General features: G+C 36.0%; 1 protein-coding gene across 4 annotated transcripts in view; it reads right to left on the reverse strand.

Annotated features, from left to right (window-relative positions):
• The window catches only part of snphb (syntaphilin b), a 27,931-nt gene extending 16,834 nt beyond the window's left edge, over positions 1 to 11,097 (reverse strand). For 2 of the 4 annotated variants that reach the window (XM_054770985.1, XM_054770967.1), the window contains exons 1-2: positions 10,880 to 11,096; positions 4,654 to 4,761 (exon numbers count right to left, since the gene is read on the reverse strand). In XM_054770985.1, the coding sequence (XP_054626960.1) occupies positions 4,654 to 4,703 (50 nt within the window). In that variant the 5' untranslated portion in view covers positions 4,704 to 4,761; positions 10,880 to 11,096. Of the gene's footprint in view, positions 1 to 2,474; positions 2,631 to 4,653; positions 4,762 to 10,879 lie in introns of all 4 variants that reach the window. The other 2 variants (XM_054770957.1, XM_054770976.1) reach the window with 2 other exon arrangements.
• Between the last annotated feature and the right edge of the window lie 4,495 nt (positions 11,098 to 15,592).

Here is a 15,592-nt window from a genome sequence, read left to right on the forward strand (position 1 = left end):
GTGCTTCTAGTGATCACCAGCAGGGGCGCTGTAAGCACACGTTTATTTGGTTGTCAGCGATGCTTTCGTGCTGTAAGACCATGTGATTTCCTTAGCGCCTAGCAACAACTTACGCACGCTTGACGCGTTTGCTTTGGTCCTTGAATACATGCGCTCTGTTTTGACTTGGCTCTTTTCGCTTCTCCTTGTCCTTTCTCGTCTGCGTGAGGCAGCAGGGTTCAATTCTGCCTAGCGACAAGTCAAATCGCCACCGCCAACCAGTGATCACAGTTTTTTTGTTTTTTTTCCCCGCAGGAAATGAGCGTTGTCGCCATGCCTGAGCTCCGAAGCACAGATCTACCCGTGGGAGATCTACAGCAGGGGTGTCCAAAGTGCAGCCCGGGAGCCATTTGCAGCACGCGGCTGGTTTTTTTTTAAAATTGTACCACGGCACATTCTAAAGATTAAACTGAACAAAAAAATAAAATAAATAAAATAAAATAAATACAAAAAAATTAAAAAAACAGCTGTAATTTTAAGAGAATCAAGTCAAAATATTAATAGAAAAAAAATCTAACAAGAAAAAAATAAAAATAAATTGTAATATTATGGGGACAAATTATGTTATTTTAGTAGCATAAAGTTGAAATATTAAAGAAAATGTTGTTTTTTTTTAAAAGTTGCAATATGAAAAACAAAACAACAAATAAAGTTGTCATTTTTGGAAAATCAGGTTGCAGAAAAAGTTAAAAGAATAAAGTCAAAATATTATTGGAATAAAGTCATAATTACTAGAAGAACATTTATTAGAAGAAACTTGAAATGGTTGACAAAATATTAAGAGAAAAATTCTTATTCTAACAAGAAAACTAATCACTGAACTGAACTAGAATAAACTTGTAGTATTATTAGGCCAAATAATGTCATTTTAGGAGCATAGAGTTCAACTATTAAAGAAAAAATACATTTTTTGTAAAAGTTCTAATATCATGAGAAACAAACAAAACTAAATAAAGTTGCTCGTTTTGGAAAATTTGTTTGGGTAAAAAGTTATAATATTATGGGAATAAAGCAAAAATATTATGACGATAAAATCATAATTACCAGAAGAACATTCAAGTTGGAATAGCTGGAAAGTAAAAAAAAAAAAAAAAAACAGCAGCAGAAATGAAAAAATATGAACAGAAAAAGGTCAATATTAAGAGAAAAAAGCCCCAATTTTACAGGAATAAATTTAGGAATAAACAGGAATATTACGAGGAAAAATAATATAATTTTGGTAGCATAGAGTGGAAATATTACAGAAAAAAGACAATTTTTAAAGTTGTGATGCTATGAGAAACAAATCAAACAAAATGAAGCTGTTATTTTTGGAAAACTAGGTTGGGGAAAAGTTTTAATGTTGTAGGACAAAAGTCAAAATATTCTGACAAGGAAGTCATAATTCTGAGAAGAACATTTACAAGAAGAAAGTTGAAATAACTGGAAAATGTTAAAAAAAAACCCTGCAGACATGGAAAAAACAGCTGTAACGATACAAAAATGAAAAAAATTCCAATTTTACAAGAATAAACGTGTAATGTTATGAGGAAAAATAATGTCATTTTAGTAGCGTAGAGTTGAAGTATTAAAGAAAAATTCATAATTTTTTTTTAAGTTGTAAGATTAGGAGAAACAAACTAAACACAATAAAGTTGTCATTTCTGGAAAATTAGGTTGGAGAGAAAGTTCTAATTTTATGGGAATAAAGTCATAATTTACTAGAAAATTGAAATGGTTAAAAAATACAAAAAAAACGCTGTAATTTTACAAGAATAAAGTCAAAATATTAAGGGAAAAAAGTCGTAATCTAAGGAGAAAAACAGTCACAATTTAATGAAAATAAAATCATCATATTGTGAGGAAAATAATGTCATTTTATTCGCATACATTTTAAAATATTTTTTTCAAATCTGCTATTTTTAAAAAAGTTGTATTCTTATGAGAAACAAACTGAACAAAAAAAAGTAAAGTCAAATTAGGTTGGGGAGAAAGTTAGAATATTAGGAGAGTAAAGTCATAATATTGGTAAAAGAACATTTTTGAAAGAAAGTAAAAATATTTTGGAAAATAGAAACAGCAAAAATGGGAAAAAAGAGTGACGCTGATATTAATGATCATGTTTCACCTTGCTGAAAAAATGTTTGGACACCCCCGGTCTACAGTGAGCCAGTCAAGGTTTCCCTCATCGTCGTTCTTGCAGGAAATCAAGTTCTTGCAGGGGTTTTTTCGCTTTCGTTTTTGTGTATTGCAAGCGAATGAATGAGGATCCAATCAGTGCAGGGGCCTGAGGGGGGAAACCCTGATCCCAGGGCAGCGTGGTAGCTCATGTGTTGTGTTGCCAAATGCGCTCTTGTTGTTTTAGTGGCCAACACAACGCATGCCAGAGCTGCAGCAGCTGTGCAGCAATGCAGCATGCTCTCTGTCAGAGTGGGGTGGGGGTGGTGGGGTCTCACGCGGGGCGCGCCGGCACCGGAATGGCCACCGGCGCTGTGGCAGCCGCCCCAGACCCGGAGGGGACCGGGACGGGCGAGGAAGAGGGCGAGGAGGAGGAGGCGGCCAGTATTTGCTGCAAGCGACGTTTGGGCTGCAGCGCCTTCAGAGGGTTGAATCTGAGAGGGAGGGAGAAGAAAGAGGAGGACACCCATGCCACATGTTGAGAGCCGTCTGCAGGGACTTGTTGCCAGGCGGCGCTGTGCGCTACGTACCCTGTGGACCCATCTAAAAACACACTCAGAAGTTGCTGACTCGGCAGAAAGATGCACTTTTCACATAATAGATGTTAACAGGCGGAATAGATGCCATGTATCACATACAGCCCAGGACACACCAAGCAGTGGGACAGGAAGACACAAACGTTAGCAATAGCTATGTCATGCTAAAGTGCTAGCATCATGCTAGCTTAGCATATTCGCTGAAAACCTGCATGATCAAAACGTACAGCTCCCGTGTCTGCGACTGACTGCCGGGTACTTGGCAAAGCTTTGTTTTTTTGCAATGTGTAGCGAAGCCTGCAGCATGTTATTGTTAAGTGAGCCCCTAAAGTCACGCAAAATGTCACGACATTATTATGACATAATTTTTTAGTCATTATATTATGAGTCTATTCTTAATTGCGATTTCTTTTGTTTTTTTTGTTTCCCGTATGCTCTTAAAATTACAGCTGTTTTTTTCCATTTCTGCTGTTATTATGCTATTATGCTATTATGTTATGATTTCCAAAAATGACAACTTTATTTAGTTTGTTATTCATAATATTATGACTTCTAAAAAAATGTGTCTTCTTGAATATTCAACTCCATGCGACTAACATGACATTATTTTTCCTCATAATATTACAAGTTTACTCTCATAACATTGAGACTTTTTTTTCGCGTTACAATACAACTTTTTTATTGTAATAATTTTAACTTAATTCAGGCTTTTTTGTTTTTTTTCCATTCTTGATGTTCTTTTTTTTAATGTTCCAACTATTTCAACTTTCTTCTGGTACATTTTTTCTCGTAATATTATGGCTTTATTCCCATAATATTATACATTTTCCCCAACCTAATTTTGCAACTATTTCAACTTTATTTAATTCGTTTTTTTAAAATTTCTTTAATATTTCAACTCTATGCTACTAAAATGACATGAATTTTCCTCATAATATTACGAGTTTATTCTTGGACAATTGCAACTTTTTTCTTACTGAAATACAAATTTAAAAAAAAATTATTCCCATAAAATGGCAAAGTTTTCTCGTTAGATTACAACTTTCCTGGATAAATATTTTGACGTATAGAATATAGACTATATAGAATGACATAGAATACAACATTGTTCTTTTAATATGTTGACGTTATTTTTGTAAAATAATTGCTGACTTTTGCTGTTGTTTTTTTTTAAATTTTCCAACTATTTGTAATTTTTTTTGTAAATGTTGTCTTGTAATTCGGAATTTATTCTCATAATATTAGGACTTTTTCTGCAACCTAATTTTCCAAAAATAACAACATTATTTGTTATTTTGTTTGTTTGTTTCTCAAAATATTACGATTTCTAAAGAGGAAGTATTTTTTCTTTTAATATTTCAACTTTATGCTACTAAAATTGTCCTCATAACATTACGAGTTTACTCTCTGACTGGTGGATACTTGGTCGAGCTGCATTTTAAGATGTGTAGCAAAGCCTGACTTTCACCAAGCCCTCGCCCAGCAAGTGGTGGGTGTAGCAGGCTTACATTCATTATTGATCCCGAGGGTAAAAAGTGTGAGTATCATTGCACATCGCTTATTTCAAACGCTTTGCAGTGGAGATGATGCATTTTAGAATAATTTTTTTTAAAAATACAATTAAAATAAATCAAAAATTTTAAAATGAAATGAAATGAAACAAAAAGTCTCAGCCTTCAATGTGTTTTTTTTAAAGATGTGTAGCAAAGCCTGCTTTTTTCCAGAGTGGTGGGCTTTTGTCCATGAGGAAGGAGTGTTTGAGCGCCTCTTGTGTCCATAGTGGAGCAACGAAGTGAGGAAGATGATAGATTTCCATCACGTTTGGTCTTCAGAAACACATACGACTATACCACATCATTAAAAAGGACCTTTGGCCTCATACGGGTTAAGGACTGCACTGGTACTGTGTACTGTGGCTTACCGGCGAGAGCCCGACCCAGTCCTCCTAGCGGCCGGAGCGGGGGCAGACATGGGTCCAGGCGGTGGTGTGCAGGTTCTGCTGTCTCTTGCTGAGCTGAGCCCCGAGAGCCTGGAAGCGAAGAAGAGAACTTAGCAACTTTGCAGTGCCAGCGCCACATGACATACAGTACACAATGTCCTGGCTGCTTTTTTTTCATTTTTCTTCAATTATATTATATTAAATTCAATTATTAATTAAATTAAATTATATTATATTATATTCTCGTAACATTGTAACTTTTTAAATCAATCAAATTTGACAAGAATACAGTCAATAAACAAAGAGAGAAAAGGTGTAATTTAACGAGATAAAATCTTATTTTTACGGAAATAAGGTCATAATATTGTGACGAAAAATAAAATCATTTCAGGAGCATAAAGTTGAAATATTAAAGAAAATAATTTTTTATAAGTCGTAATATGAAAAACTATGATGCAGTATTACGACCACATTGAGAATTTTTTTTTTTTGAGGATAAAGTCGTACATTTCGGATAATAAAGTCGTACATTTACGAGAAAAAAATCATAAATTTACAACCTTTTTCTCGTAAATTTATGACAAAAAAAGCTGTAATATTACAAGATAAAAGTCGTAAATTTATGAGAACATTTTTTCCTGTTACGAGAATAATCAGAAATTTATTAGAAAAAAGCCTTAAATTTTACAAGAATAAAAGCATACATTTACGAGAAAAAGTCATAATATCACGAGAATAAAGTAATAAATTTATGAGATAAAAGTCGTAAATTTACGACTTTTACGAAATTTTTTCTTTAATATTATGAGAATAATCGTATATTTACGAGAAAAAAGTCCTAAACTTACAAGAATAAAGTAATAAAGTTACGAGAAAAAAGTCATAAAATTACGAGAATAAAGTCGTACATTTACAAGGAACAAGTCGTAATATTAACGAGAATAAAATCCTAAATGTATGAGAATAAAGTCAGAAATTTACGAGATACAAGTCGTAAATTTACAAGAAAAAAATTTTAATATTGCGAGTATAATCGTAAATTTACAAGAAAAAAGTCCTAAATTTACAAAAATAAAGTCATAAATTTACTAGAAAACAAATCATAATATTACAAGAATAAAGTCGTAAATCTATGAGAAAAAAAGTCGTAAATTTATGAGAAGAAAGTCGTGATATTACGAGAGTAAAGTCGTAAATTTACGGGGAAATAATTTTCATATTACGAGACTAAAGTCATACATTTCTGAGAATAAAGTGGTAGTATTAGGTGTCATGGTGTCAGACGTGTCAGAGGGAAAATAGAGCACAGCTCTTCAGGAAGGAAGGAAACTTTCCTCTTGCTTTTATTTATAACGTGGCAGCAAAACAGAGCACAAACAGGTTAGCATGGCTAGCCCTTCTCACTTCCACCTTCCTTACCCCGCCCCCTCCACATGCTTCATAGCTGTCTCAGGCAATGCCTGTAACAGAAAGTTACAAGTTTTTTCTTTATTCTCGAAATGTCAGATGATTTTTTTCCTCCGTGTGGCCCTAATACTCCGTCATAAGAAACAAACAAAACAACAAATAAAGTTGACATTTTTAGTAAAAGATATTATGGGTATAAAGTCAGCATTATTAAGAAAATTTTATTCTAATGAGTTAAAAGTAGTCACAATTTTACGAGAATATACTCATAATATTATGATATTGTAATTTTAGTAGCATGGAGTTTAAATATTAAAGGAAAAGTATACGTTTTTATGTCCTAATAGTATTAAAAACAAACAAATAAAGTTGACATTTTTGGGGAAAATTATTTTGTGAAAAAAGTTACAATGTTATGAAAATAAAGTCAGAATATTAAGAGGAAAAAAATCCTGAGTTGGAATATTAAAGATAAAATATGTTACTGTTTAAAAGTCATAATATGAGAAACAAACAAAACAATGAATAAAGTTGGCATTTTTGAGAAATTAGGTTGTGAAAAAAACGTGACTGTTAAGAGTAAAGTCAAAATGTTATGGAATGAAATCATAATTACAAGAAGGAAGTTGAAATACTTGGAAAACTAAACAGCAGAAATGAAAAAACATTTGTAAAAAAGTGTCAATTTTACGAGAATAAACTTGGAATATTATGAGGAAAAATAATACCATTTTAGTAGCACAGGGTTGAAATAGTAAAGATAAAAAAGGGTGGGAATATTGCGAGACACACGCAAAACAATCTAAAGTTGTCATTTTTGGAAAATTAGGTTGAGGAAAAAGACAAAATATCACAAAAAGAAAATTTCCAAAGTTTGAGAAGAAGGTCAAAATATTTACAAAATAATACTTAAAAAAACGGAGAAAAAGAGCAAAGAGTTAAGTTGATATTAATAGTACGCTTTTTCACCTCTATGACAAAGAGATGCAAAAAATAAAAATCTTAGCATATCTGGTGCCAAAGTGGCTACGATGGCAACATGTCGACTTCTACTCTGGCAGAGCAGGTGTGTGTGAGGTGTGCCAAGAAGCAGAGTTACCACGCCATCTACTGTACGTCGTTGTATGTACTTTATTTATCCCACAGCGGGGAAATTTACTTGTTACAGCAGCAAGCAAGACAAGTAAAGAGTACAGTGTAAAGAAAGCATAGTGTCTACAACATGGTTCAGGTGGTGCAGGTGTTGTAGAGCCTGACAGCGGTCGGTATGAAGGACCTGCGGAACCTCTCCTTCTTACACCATGGGTGTAACAGTCTGCTGCTGAAGGAGCTGCTCAGGGAAACAACAGTGTCATGTAGCGGGTGAGAGGTGTTGTCCATGATGGACGTCAGCTTAGCCAACATCCTTCTCTCCCCCACTTCCTCCACGGAGTCCAGAGGACCGTCCAGGACAGAGCTCTCTCTCCTGATCAGCCTATTGATCCTGCTCCTGTCCCTGTCCGTGCTGCCCCCTCTCCAGCAGCCCACAGCATAGAAGATGGCTGAGGCCACCACAGAGTCATAAAAGGTCCGTAAAAGAGTCCTGCACACACCAAAGGACCTCAGTCTCCTCAGCAGGTGGAGGAGACTCTGGCCCTTCTTGTAGAGGGCGTGGGTGTTGACGGACCAGTCCAGTTTGTTGTTAAGGTGAACACCCAGGAATTTGTAGCTGTCTACCAACTCTATGTCCGCTCCCTGGATGTTCACCGGTGTGAAGTGAGATGTTTTCCTCTGGAAGTTAATGATCATCTCCTTTGTCTTGCTGGTGTTGAGCTGCAGCTGGTTAAGCTCACTCCAGCTGACAAAGTCCCTGATGACCGTCCTGTATTCCAGATCGTTCCCCTCCGAAACACAACCAACGATGGCTGTGTCATCGGAGAACTTCTGGATGTGACACTGTGTGGAGTTGTGTGTGAAGTCCGAGGTGTAGAGGGTGAAGAGGAAAGGGGAGAGCACCGTACCCTGAGGAGCACCTGTGCTGCAGAGTACCATGTCAGACACACGGTGACGGAGCCTCACATACTGTGGTCTGTTGGTGAGGTAGTCTATAATCCATGCAGTCAGGTGTTGGTCTACTCCCACACTCTCCATCTTCACTCTGAGCAGTGACGGCTGGATGGTGTTAAAGGCACTGGAGAAGTAAAAAAACATGACCCTCACAGCGCTCCCGCTGTCCTCCAGTTGTAGCAGTGATCTGTGCAGCAGGTAGATCACTGCGTCGTCCACTCCGATCCGAGGCCAGTAAGCAAACTGCAGGGGGTCCAGCTGAGTGCCCACCAGGGGTCGCAGGTGCTGCAGGATAATCCTCTCCATGGTCTTCATCAGGTGAGAGGTCAAGGCAACAGGCCTGAAGTGGTTAGCAGTAGCACTGCTACAGGTGTAGCACTGCTCTCCTCAGACCACTGCTTCACAGGCCTCTTCACAGGGGGTTGTCTATTCACTACTGGAGTGTAGTCTGTGACGAGATGGACGAGGTTGTGATCAGAACGACCCAGCGGGGGGAGGGGGGATGAGGTGTATGCATCCTTGATGTTTGCATACAGGAGGTCCAAAGTTTTATTGTCTCTAGTGTGGCATCTGACATACTGGGTGAAGGTGGGAAGAGCAGAGGACAGGGAAGCATGATTGAAGTCACCGGAGATGAGGAGGAGGGATTGGGAGTGCTGGTTCTGAAGTTGAGAGACGATGGTGTGGATCTGCTCTATAGCTGCAGCAGCGACCGCTGAGGGGGGGATGTACACAGTCATAGCAATAACATGTGAAAACTCCCTCGGAAGGTAGTACGGCTGCATGCTAACCGCTAACAGTTCCACGTCTCTGGTGCACAGTTGCTCCTTCACACAAATGTGTCCCGGGTGGCACCATCTATCATTCACAAACACAGCGATTCCCCCTCCCTTCTTCTTACCGCTCTCCGTTGCTTTCCTGTCCGCTCGTACCAGCTGGAATCCGTCCAGTGTGACGTGTGAATCCGGAGAAAGTTCACTCAGCCACGTCTCCGTGAAGCACATGAGGCTGCATTCCCGGTACTCCCTCTGCTTGTTGGAAGAACAAGCTCCGCTCAGACGGTCCCCTTATCAGGCGTTTATGATTTAGGAGCTTATGTTTATGTTTATGAGCCGGGGCCAACAGGTAGCGGAAAATGTATGCGTGACATCCCTATGCTGCTCACAGCCACTAGGGGGCACATGTACTCTATGTTCATTCTCAAATGGTCTCAATCTGGGAACCACATCTTCCAAAGGTCATGAAGTCGGGACCCACTTTTATTTGAATCATTATTTTTCTTATTTCTATTATTATTATTTTTTTTATACTTTTATTTAAGTATTTTTTTTAAATGTATTGTTGTTTTTACGCCTCTTATTTAAGTCATTTTTATTGTTTGCATTTTATTATTATTATTTATTTTTATTCTTTTTTACACTTTGATCTAATCTTTTTAATGGAGTTTTCTTTTCTGTCATTGTCATGAATTTTTAAGCCATTTTTATTTTTACTTATTTTTATTTTTTACACTGTAAGCCATTTTTATTACTACTTTTTTTGTACACTTTTATTTACATCAGTTTTATTTTGATTGATTTTATTATTGTTTTACACTTGTATTGAAACCATTTTTCATTTTTATTTATTATTGTTTAATGCCTTTATTTTTGTTTTTTTTAAAAAGGTTTTAAAGTATTTTTAAATTGATTTATTTGTTTTCACTTTTATTTAAGTCATTTTCATTTATTTTTCTTTTCTTTCACTTTTTTGCTTTTATCTATTTGTATTTTTTACAGTTTTATTTAAGTCATTTTCAATTTGTATTTATTTCTATGATTTTTTAAAGTTTATTATATGGTATATATTTATTTACTTTTATTTATTGTAACGTTTTTTGTTAAAAGTATTTTTATGTTTTATTCCTTTTTATTATTTTTCTTTTATGTAAGTGTCACTGTTATTTTTTATTTTATTTTTTTATGTTTTTATTTAAGTCACTGTTACATTGATTTCTGTTTTTATTATTTTTACACTTTGAAGTCATTTTTATTTTTGCCTTATTTAAGTCACTATTATTCCTTTTTTTTTTACACTTTTACTTAAATCATGATTATTACTATGTAATTAAAAAATACATACACTTTTATTTACATCATGTTTATTTTTGTTGTTTTAGACTTTTATTGAAGTCATATTTATTTATTTATGCCCTCATGTGTTAGTATAGTTTTATTTCAGTCGAACCAAGAAAATGGATTGTTTTTTTTAATAAAGTGGCGTCTTTTGAAGCGTGACCAGCAATAATGGTAATAATAGACATAATTTCATGTCCAAAGTGCGTTTTAGAGGACTCGGTGAAGGTATTTTGTCAAGGAAATGAGGAGGAAGACGACTAAAACATTGCTCAGTTTGACTTCTGAATAAGTTAGACATGAGTTGCATGTTAGATATTTTCATGACATTTTTGATTTGCGGTAACGGACCTGCGAGCCACTTTTGGGTCCCGGCCCACCAGTTGAGGACCCCTGCAGTAATATGTGCGGTACACATTGATGCTATCTGCTAGCAGGACACGGTCGTCACTCGTGTTGTGATGTTTCTCCCCACCCCTCCGAGAGGCGGAGATGCTGCAAGGTCAAACTGCCGCTGCGCCAGGGAATCTGTCACGACTTCCCGCCAACATGGACGCCCCGCGAGCGCGTGTGTGCGTTGTTTGCATTATGTCCATGTGGCCTACAGAGCGGCCATCCTCTCACCGCATGCGGCGTCTTACCTGCAGCCCTCCTGCCGTCTCGGATGGCGCCGTTAGTCCTCCGTCAGCCTCACGGCCGCCATCTTTTACTGTTCCCCCACGGCCGAGAGCACCGCAGCATGCAGACGACAGAGGATGTTAGCTCAAAGCAGCAGCAGCAGCAGGAGGAGGAGTAGGAGGAGGAGGAGAAGGAGGAGGAAAGGGTGGGTGGGTGATGATGAAGAGGAAGAGGAAGAGGAGGAGGAGGGGGCAGGAGGCAAGGAGAGCGGATGAATGCGACGCGTCATCCTACCTCACTTCAGTTCCAGGGCAATGACTAATGAAGATTGACTTTTCACTGGTTTATTATATATTTTTAAAGATATTTCAAACATTTATTCACATTTTCTTTGTTAATTTTATTATTTTATCTCCTGGGCATGTAACGGCCTGTCTATGAGGTATTTTATTTCGATAGCTATGACATTCAGTTCAAGTGAGATTTAGGTAAGATTTTGCGCACAAACTGTTAACAATCATCATAATATTAATAATAATTAAGCCAAGAAAACTTGAGTAAAGGCTTATTTTTGTTCTAAAGCCTGTAGTAACTGACGACGATGATAATGCTACTAGTAATGTTGACAATCATAGGAAACCAGTAACTTCCGGTATGAGCCGCTGAAAACGGCCACATGCTGCCATCTTGTGGGCATGTTGAGCACTGCAGTCGTTTCTGATGCACATTATAAGGGAAGCATGCGGCTTTGCAGCTGATACATCCATCCATCCATTTTCTATACCGCTTCTTCCTCACGAGGGTCGCGGGGGCATGCTGGAGCCTATTCCAGCTGACTTCGGGCGACGCCGCTGATACAGTATTTTGCAAAATATGCTAAGTTATACACTGTATACTGTATATTTCAAGCAAAAAGTGCATCTCAGCTTTGTCATTTAGCTGAAAAACGTCTGTTATGAATGTCAACTTCACTCTTTTTTTCCAATTTTTGCTGTTGTTTTGGAAATTGTCCAAATAGTTTAACTTTTTTCTTAAATAATCTTTTTCAATTTTCTCCCCCATATGACTTTATTCCCGTAATATTCTGACTTTATTTCCATAATATGATAACTCTTTTCTAATTTTCCAAAAATGACAATTTTATTTTGTACGTTTTCATACTCTTTTCATACTTTTTTTTTTTTTTTTTTTTACATATTTTTTCCTTAATATTTTCACTCCATGCTAAAAAAAAAACTGACATTATTTTTCCTCATAATATGAAAGGTTTTTTCTTTTAAAGTTGGGACTTTTTCTCGTTAGAATGCGACTTTTTTCTCTTACTGTTTGGAATGTATTCTTGTAAAATTACAATTACGTTTTTTTCATTTCTCTTGTAGGGGTTTTAAAATCTTATTTTTCAAATATTTCAACTTTGTTATAATTTTTTTTTCTCCTAAGTATGCTTTTATCCTCATAATATTTTTGACTTTATTCCATATTATTGAACCTTTTTGCCCAATGTAATTTTCCCAAAATGACAACTTTATTTTGTTTTGTTTCTTTCTCATTATATTACGACTTTTAAAAAAAATACTTTTTTGTAAATTTTTTTTCTCTGAATTGTGACTTTATTCCCATAATAAAATACTTTTTTCCCCGACCTAACTTCCCCAAAAGGACAACTTTATTTAGTTGTGTTTCTTTCTTGTAATATTACAACTTTAAAAAACGGCCTTATTTTTGCTTGAATATTTCAAGTGTATGCTATTAAAATGACTTTACTTTTCCTTATATTAATATTACCACGTTATTTTATGAGAATAAATATTGAATACTGTGAGGGAAAAATAATGCCATTTTAGTAGCATAAACTTTTTTTTTTTTAAGTTGTGGTATTATGAGAAACAAACAAAACAAAATAAAGTTGTCATTTTGGGGAAATGAAGTTGGAGAAAAATGTCTAATGTTATGGGAATAAAGTCAAAGAAAAAATATGACAGGAAGAAAGCTGAAATAGCTGAAATTTAGAAAACAAAAAAACCCTTTATTTCCTAACAATAATCATGATAATAAATCTTTGCCAATAAATGTAAAAAATTTATTAAGAAAATTAAAAAATACTTCCTTTCCTAACAATGATAGAGGTGGGGTCCGGGGGGAGGAGGCAAGGAGGGAGGATGGATGCAGGCAACACAAAGTGACCCATACGTCCATCGGGCCTCACTTTACTTCCAGGGCGTGACTTGTCACTTATTTATTATATTTTCAAATATATTTATAATATTTAATTACATTTGTTTTTACTTTTTTGTTTATTTGAATATTTTATCTCGTTTGCTTGTATAGTAACTTCCCGTCTATCGTGTATTTGATTTACATAATAATAATAATAATAATAATAATAACCAACAATATCTTGAGTAAAGGCTCATTTTTGTTTTAAATGTACTTTATAATATCTATAATGATAATAATGATGTTAATAATAAAAATAAAAAGCATTAATGCTGACTGCATTAAAACAAATAACTATTGGCATAAACATGACGTAATGCTGCCATCTAGCGGATATGTTGAGCACTGCATAAATATTTCTTTTCATTGCACAGTGGACATACCATACCGTCCATACCGTAGTGGAGCGACTGGCGGTAACGCTGAACGTCGACCAACAGAGGTCGCTAAAGGATCATTTGTGATGATTACTTTCTAGGCCTGACTGGAAAGTCCCTTCAATCACAACAACAATAAAATAGTGATGAGTGCTCCTGTCACACTCAGGATCTTTGACTCGCATTTCTACAGTGGATCCCTAAAAACAGCAGAGTGCTCCTGTCATATTTAGGATCTTCTAACATTTTTGCATCAGATTCCTAAAAACAGCTCAGTGCTTCTGTCATATGGATGATCTTTGACTGGCATTTTTACACCAGATTCCTAAAAACAGCACACAGGATTTTTGACTACCACTTTTTCACTGGATTCCTAAAAATAGCACAGTGCTCCTGTCATGTTGAGGATCTTTGACTAATGGTTTTGTAACACATTCCTAAAAGCAGCAGAGTGATCCTGTCATATAGAGGATCCTTGATTAATTTTTTTGCACCGGATTCCTAAAAACAGTTCAGTGCTCTTGTCATATTCAGGATCTTTGGCTAGCGTTTTTGCACCATATTCCTGAAAACAGCTCAGTGCTCCTGTCACACTGAGGATCTTTGACTAGCATTTTTACACCAGATTCCTAAAAACAGCACATGCTTCTGTCATATTGAAGATATTTGACGAGTGTTTGCGTTTTCGTGCTGTATTCCTAAAAGCAGCACAGAGGATTTTTCACAACCGCCTTTTGTGCTCCTGTCATATTGAGGATCTTTGACTAATGTTTTTGTAACACATTCCTAAAAGCAGCAGAGTGATCCTGTCATTTAGAGGATCTTTGGCTAATGTTTTTGCACCAGTTTCCTAAAAACAGCAGAGTGATCCTGTCATATAGAGGATCTTTGTCTTGCGTTTTTGTGCCGTTTTCTTAAAAACATCACAGTGCTCTTGTCATGTAGAGGATGTTTTACTAGCGTTTTTGTACCTATTCCTAAAAACAGCACAGTGTTCCTGTCATAATGAGGACCTTTGGCTAATGCTTTTGTAACAGATTACTGGAGTTTTCGCACCAGATTCCTAAAAACATCAGAATGCTCCTGTCATAAAAAGGATCTTTGACGAACATCATTTTAGCAGCATAGAGTTGAAATATTCAAGAAAAAAATATGTTTTTATTTTTTAAAGTTGTCATATTAAGAAACAAGCAAAACCAAATAAAGTTGTATTTTGGGGAAATTAAGTTGGAGAAAAAAGTTATAAAATTATGACAATAAAGTCATAATATTAGGAGACGAAAATGAGAAAGAGAGAGAGAGAAAATTTGAAATACTGTAGTTGTAAAATAAACTTAAAAAAAACAGCATAAAAGGGGAAAAGGAGCAAAGAGTGTAGCTGATATTAATAATAGGCGTTTTCATCTATATCACAAAAACGGAGATGCATTTTTTTCTTGGGGGTGGGGTTGGATGCCTGTATGAAAAGTGCAGATAAATGCTCCAGTAAACACCGGTGGTCATGCTTTTGTAATTTCACGCTGCAGAATTGTCCAGATGGTGCGGGAGATGATGTTTTTCTTATTGCCTTACACTGGAGAAAAAAAGCAAAAAGGCTGTTTGGGTTGCAGCACGCAATGTGTCCGACCCCTTTACTGTCAGCGGAGGGACTGCTTTATCGCCACCACCTGCTGTGTGAAATGTTACCCAGTGGACACATGCAACAACTTTTTCATTCTTCATAATTGCATGATCGCTTGGCGGCGAGATTTGCATCACGGGCCGTGACCATTAAAAGAAACACACATGAAAATATGTTTAGAACTACAAATGTACGCGACAAAAATAGATTGTTGTATTTTTTCTCGTTAAAAGTCGTAATGTTACAAAAAAGCAGTTGTGTTGTTGGGAGAATGAGGTGGCAATGCTACAAAAATAAACCTGCAAAATTACGAGAAAAAAGTTGAAACGCTACGACAAATAAGTTGTATTTTTACAAAAAGTCAAAACGTTACGAAAAAGGCAGTTGTGTTGTTAGGGGAATAATGTCGCAATGCTGCGAAAATAAAATTGCACAGTTACAAGAAAAATTGCAAATGCTACGACAAATAAGTTAATGAGAATAACGTCACAATGCTACAAAAATAAACTGGCAAAACCACG

This window comes from Dunckerocampus dactyliophorus, chromosome 1 (assembly GCF_027744805.1).
Source record: "Dunckerocampus dactyliophorus isolate RoL2022-P2 chromosome 1, RoL_Ddac_1.1, whole genome shotgun sequence".
Classification (NCBI taxonomy): Eukaryota; Metazoa; Chordata; class Actinopteri; order Syngnathiformes; family Syngnathidae; genus Dunckerocampus; species Dunckerocampus dactyliophorus.